The sequence below is a fragment of the Juglans microcarpa x Juglans regia genome, chromosome 4D (assembly GCF_004785595.1).
Source record: "Juglans microcarpa x Juglans regia isolate MS1-56 chromosome 4D, Jm3101_v1.0, whole genome shotgun sequence".
NCBI lineage: Eukaryota > Viridiplantae > Streptophyta > Magnoliopsida > Fagales > Juglandaceae > Juglans > Juglans microcarpa x Juglans regia.
Window position 1 is genome coordinate 16,132,455 of NC_054600.1, and position 6,037 is coordinate 16,138,491.

General features: G+C 37.9%; 1 protein-coding gene across 1 annotated transcript; it reads left to right on the forward strand.

Annotated features, from left to right (window-relative positions):
• Positions 1 to 881: 881 nt before the first annotated feature.
• On the forward strand, positions 882 to 1,304 carry LOC121260160. The gene has a single exon (XM_041162004.1). It carries the CDS (start codon positions 882 to 884, stop codon positions 1,302 to 1,304), a length of 423 nt encoding a protein of 140 aa, XP_041017938.1.
• The last annotated feature ends 4,733 nt before the right edge of the window (positions 1,305 to 6,037 follow it).

Consider the following 6,037-nt stretch of genomic DNA (forward strand, 5'->3'; position numbering starts at 1 on the left):
CGATGATTTGTAAGGAACTAAACTCAATGTTTTCCAGATCCTGGTGGGTAAACAAAGAAGGAAAGAAGAAAATACAATGGAGAAGTTGGAAAAGGATAAGAGTACAAAAAACAAACGGAGGGTTGGGATTTAGAGAGTTTGAGAGTTTCAACTTAGTCTTCCTTACAAAACAAGAGTGGAGGATCCGAAAAAATCCAAGCTCGATTGCTGCACAAGTTTACAAAGATAAATACTTTAAGCAATCTCACATACTTGAGGCCAAGTTAGGGGGCATCTTTGATATGGAGGAGTGTATGAGAAGGGATAGCACTGCTTCAAAAGGGAATCTGGTGGAGGGTGGGGAATGGAGATAAAATCTGAATATGGGGAAATAGGTGGATTCCATCACCTACATTCTTCTATGTGTAGTCACCTAGTAAAGATACAAATGGGGAATTAAAGGTCTGTGATCTCATCAACAATCAGTCTAGAGAATGGAAAGCAGGAAACAATATCTTGCCTACAAGGAAAATATTTTTCAGAAGAAAATCGTGGATAATTCTTGCTAGCCTGTATGTTTAAACAAGGAGGAAATAGTGATTCATGTATTGTGGAATTGTTCAGCTGCAAGTGATGTGTGGGCAAAGGAGCACAATCCAACACAGAAATGGGCCAATGTTGAAGAAAACCTCATGGAGCCATGGGAGAATTTGATGAGCAGGTTAAGCAAGGTTGAGTTGGAGTGGATTGCCACAACCATGCGTAGGATATGGTTAAGAAGGAATGGATTTATTTTTGAAGAACTATTCCAGAGTCCAAGTAAGGTGGTGGAATTGGCAAGGATAAGCATGAAAGAGTTCCAGTCAGCAAATGTAATGAAGAAAGGGCCATAAAATACACCAATGATTGGGAGACTGGTAAAGAATTTGAATAAACCACCTAGTGAATTTGTGAAAGCAAATTGGGATGCAGCCTTAAATCTAAGAACCAAGAGGATGGGGATTGGAATCATAGTCAGAGATGAAGGTGGGGAGGTATTAGTCATTGTATGTGTCCAAAAGAAGTATGTTTCTCAAGTTGCACTGGCAGAAAGTTATACTTTATGGAAGGCAATAGAGATATGCAATGATTTAGACATAAGGAATGTAATTTTAGAAGGAGATGCCTTAACAATTGTTAATGTTGTAAATAGAGATGATGAAGATTTGTCCTGGTTTGGGCACATTATAGAAGATATCAAGTTTTATCCAGATAGGAGAAAGGATTGGAAGGTGGTTTATACTCCTAGAGAGAGTAATATAGCGGCATATATGTTAGCAAAGTAACTCTAAATTTAAATAGTGAGGGGTGAAATGATCTGGATAGAAGAAGGATGTTAGGGTTCCATGGGGCTGGCTCGAGAAAGGAAGGGAACTACAGACAAGACTAGGGCTTCTGAAGTGAACTAGCGAGAACAACACTTTTGTCTTCAGCCACATCTCGCAACGCACCATTTTGGCAGGAATGAAGTGCAACGTTTCAATGAGAGACCATATGCACCGTTTAATGGAGCGTTTAGTTGTCATTTACTTTATGCTTACTTTTTATAGTTGTCGTTTTTGCATGTGTAATTCTATTATCCTTCCTTACACATGTAACACTGCCAGTAGATTTGTTACAATGTCAAAATAGTATGTAAGGCCTGAGTCGGCAAAGATTAGGGCATCTAGAAAAAAGACTAAAGGAATATTTTTTGAGGTGGAGGATAAGGGATCCCTCGAAGTACTATAATAGCCATCTGAATATTTAGTGGCTTTTTATCAAACACCTGTGTTGTTCTTCCATTTTCACTCTATACGCTACTACTAAGAGCATTTTCCATCACAGTTTCATACAATCCTCACAGTTCCTTACAATTGGTATCAAGAGGCCACGATCCTCATGGCAGACGGCACCAAATTCTCCAAACAACAACATGAAATTTTACAATTGCATGACCAGAGCATTCTGGAAATGCGTGATCAAATGCAGTAGATAAATGATGTGCTTCGCACCATGGTAGTAAGCTAAAACCAAATCCAAGCTCAGTTAGCCCACCTTGAACCTCAGCATGAACCAACACCTGAACCAAAAAACCAAGAATCTGAACCACATGACCCTCGCAGACCCCTACCCAGAGGCCTTAAACTCAATTTTCCCCACTTCGATGGCACTAATCCAGCAGGTTGGATCTTCAAATCATCACATTATTTCGATTTCCACCAAACCCCAGCTACTCACAGACTTTTGATGGCTTCATACTACATGAGGGGTGATGCATTGGTCTGGTACAGGGATGCCACTGCTACTCGGCAATTTCCTTCTTGGCAAGCCTTCATAGATGCTCTTCAACTTTGTTTTGGTTCCACTGCTTACGACATCCCCATGGAGGCCCTCACTAGACTCAAACAAACATCCTCGGTTGCTACTTACAAAGGGCAATTTGAGGCCCTTTCTAATTGGGTCCGAGGTCTTCTCGATACTCATAAACTCAGCTACTTCCTTAGTGGACTGAAGGATTATATTCGACTGCCACTGCATATGTTCAATCCCCTCAACTTGAATGCAACATTTGGCCTCGCACGTATACAAGAGGAATACTTAATTAGTTCCATAAAACCATTCAAATCGTGGGGAGACAGAAATTATTCACCAACATTCACTAGTCAAACATCAACTTCTTCAGGAGATCATCACAATGCCATAAATAAACCAGTTGTGCAACCCGAGAAAGTGTACTCAATGCAAATGGATGAAAAACGCCAAAAGGGCTTGTGTTTCCACTGTGAAGAAAAGTGGAATCCATTACATGTTTGTAAGTCTCCTAAAGTTTATTATATGCATGCTGCTGATGAGAGCCTCAAGATGAAAAATCTAAGGAAATTTTTTATGACTCCACTAATGCTATTGATAGTGGTACATCCTAGATTATTGACCCTAATCCTGTTATTTCTCTTAATGCATTGACTAGTACTCCTTGCCCCAATACAATGCATGTATGAGGTAAAATTGACACAACTTCAGTAGTGATTTTAATATATTCTGGAAGTACGCACAACTTCTTGGATCCCTCACTCATTAAAAAAAACAATCTGCAAGTTGATGCTTCTGGCCAACTTCGAGTAACAGTGGCTAATGGAGAGGAATTGCAAAGCCCAGATTGTTACAACTGTGTGCTTACTACAATCCAAGGTATCACATTATGCCCCAATTTTATGTACTTCCTTTATCTGGTTGTGATGTGGTTTTGGGCATTCATTGGCTGAGAAGTTTAGGGCCAATCACATGGGATTTTACAAGTTTGAGTATGAAGTTTCAATGGGTAGAAAAATGGGTTCAATTACAAGGATTACAGCTTAGTCAGTCCACTGTTACAAATGAGGGTGATAAGTCCCTCATGTCTGCAATTTCTGAAGGCAAGGGACTTCTGCTGCAGTTAATCGCAACTACCATAGACTCACCTTAGTTGACTTGTTCCCCTGGAATTGACACATTATTGTTACAATTTAAGATGGTATTTTAGGAACCAGTGGAACTTCCTCCCCCCAGATCTTAGGATCACAGAATAGTGTCAAGGGATGACACATACCCTATAAGACCCCGTATTTTAATGTATTTTAATTGAATGAATATTTTAATTAATTTAAATGTTGGTTCTCTTATTTTAAATTTATTGAATTTTTCGTTAGATTATTTTTTTATGATTTTAATTTGTGAAAAATTATTTTGATATGCTTTCTTAATAGTAATTATTGTTATGCATTTAAATTACTCTTTATTTTAAATTAGTTTATTGTTGGGTTTAATTATTTTATTTTCCTTTAATCACTACGTTTAAATTATTTTATTTAACTTGTTGTTGATGGGAACCAAGGTGGGCCTAGTCTTAAAGATCATTTGCAAATTCCAGATTTGGCCAATTACAAGATCAAGGGCCAAGAAGATCATGGAAGCAACGCACGGATTGGTGCAATCCACTTGGGATGAAGCTAGCAAGAGCCCAACACTCAAGATGGGCTTGAAAGAAGGAGAACCAGTTTTGATCCACTTGATTCAAGCTATGGAAGACATGACTTAGAGATAGGGCCTATTGTTATTAGAGATTTCCAATTTGGTTAAATGATTTATTTTATAAGTTTAGAATAAGTGGGCTTGAAGATGCCTGACCCACACGTCTTATTTTTAATGAACTAGGGTTTTCAAGAAGGCCTTGTATTTTGGCCAAGGGCTTATTTGGAAAGTTACTTTTTAGGAATTAGGGTTTCAAGAGGTACTGTAGCGTTACTGTAGCCATATTGTAGCCGCGGGTACTGTAGGGCGACACTGTTCATCAGGGCATTTTGGGTAAAAAGGGGTTTTATTTTGGCTAGGGTTTGAATTAGGTTTAGTTCAAATACTCCTTGTAGCCTCATTTGAAGGTTAGACAATATTGAATTTTATTTGTGAGTTGAGTTTTCTCCTCTTGTTCTTGATTGAACTCTTGAACTTATCAAAGGTAAATCACAACCTTTGTGGCGTTCCTCCTTTGTAATCTGGGTTCTTGAGACGGGTTCTTCAACCGGTCTAGATTTTAATATAATCTAGGTTCTTGAAACGGGTTCGCTTCGGGTCTAGGTTTTTCCATCAATTGACTTGAATTTGGCTTTCTTGGAGAGTTTTCAAATTGATTGTGGGTTCAAGGGATTTCATTCCCGCGGGTTCATATCATTTGGTATTCAGAGCGAGGTTCCAATCAGGTCTGATTCTATCTTTTAATTTCTTGCATCCTTAAATTTAATTCTAGGGCTACACTGTTTTAGAGTTGCCAAAAAAAAAAATTGCAGAAACGAAAAGTAGGCTGCCAAAATTCTAAGGGTTTTGGGTTTGGCTGAAATTTGCATCACCTAGGGTTTCAAAATTCTAGGGTTTAATGCATATCTGAGTTTTTCAATTACTTGGAATGTCGTTCCATTGATTCTCTTCTATTTCGTTGTCAATTCTTGTGTGCTTCAATTCAATTGCTTGATTTTTACAATTGAGTATTTCTGTTTGAGATTGAATTAGAAAAAAAGAAAAGAAAAGAAAAGAAAGGAAAGGAAAAGAAAAGAAAAGAAAAGGAAAGAAAAGAAAATAAATTCAAAAAAAAAAAAAGAAGAAGAAGAAGGAGGAGAAGAAGATAAGGAGAGGTAGCATATTTAAAGGTTGCTACATAGTTACAACAAAGACAAAGAAAAACATTTGTTGATTGAGTTTTATCCTCAAAGGGGCTGAATACATATTTGTAGTTGGTATCTTGTTCTATAATTACTCTTTCCCTCATATAAATTCCTTGAGTCCCGTATCGTTTTATTCCTTCCTTGTTTCTTGTTTCTTGGATCTATATTACTGGTTGGAATAATACAAGGTTGTATTGTCTTGATTTAGTTCAACTAGTTCTTAAAGAACTTGAGCGGGAAAACTATTGAGGTAAAAGGCAAGAGAGTGTGAGACTATTATCGGGAAAAAGCCAATTAGGAGTGAAACACGAGTGGAATGCCATTATTCGAGCGTAAACACGTAAGGGAGTGTGTGAGGTTTTTCCACTAACATTCATTTGTGCAGCACTTTACAATGTCTCGTCGGAGTGGCTCTTCACCAAAGGGGATGGTAGATAACTACTCATCATTTGTGTTGCAATCCATGCAACAACAGTTTGAGCGGTTGAACTTGGTGTTAGGTGAAGTGAGGGATAGGATGGATCATCAAGAAGTGGTAATTAGAAATTTACAAGGCAGGAGAGATAGGAGGAGGAGTGAACCTTGTATTGAACATAAATGTAAGAATGAAGAGTATGGTGAGTCTCTTGTTGCCAGGCATGCTTTCAATATACAAATTAAGATGGATGATATAGAGAAGCAGAGCGAGAACATTTTTCATACTAAATGCCACATCAACAACAAGGTATGTAGTATGATCATTGATTTGCAGAGTTGTATTAATTTGGCTAGCACTACTTTAGTTGAGAAATTGAATTTACCTACCTTAAAACACCCTAGACCATACATGTTGCAGTGGTCGAGTG

What these genes read in the sequence shown, in the direction of transcription:
- LOC121260160 (XM_041162004.1), top strand. Translation starts at nt 882, where the DNA reads ATGATTGGGAGACTGGTAAAGAATTTGAATAAACCACCTAGTGAATTT.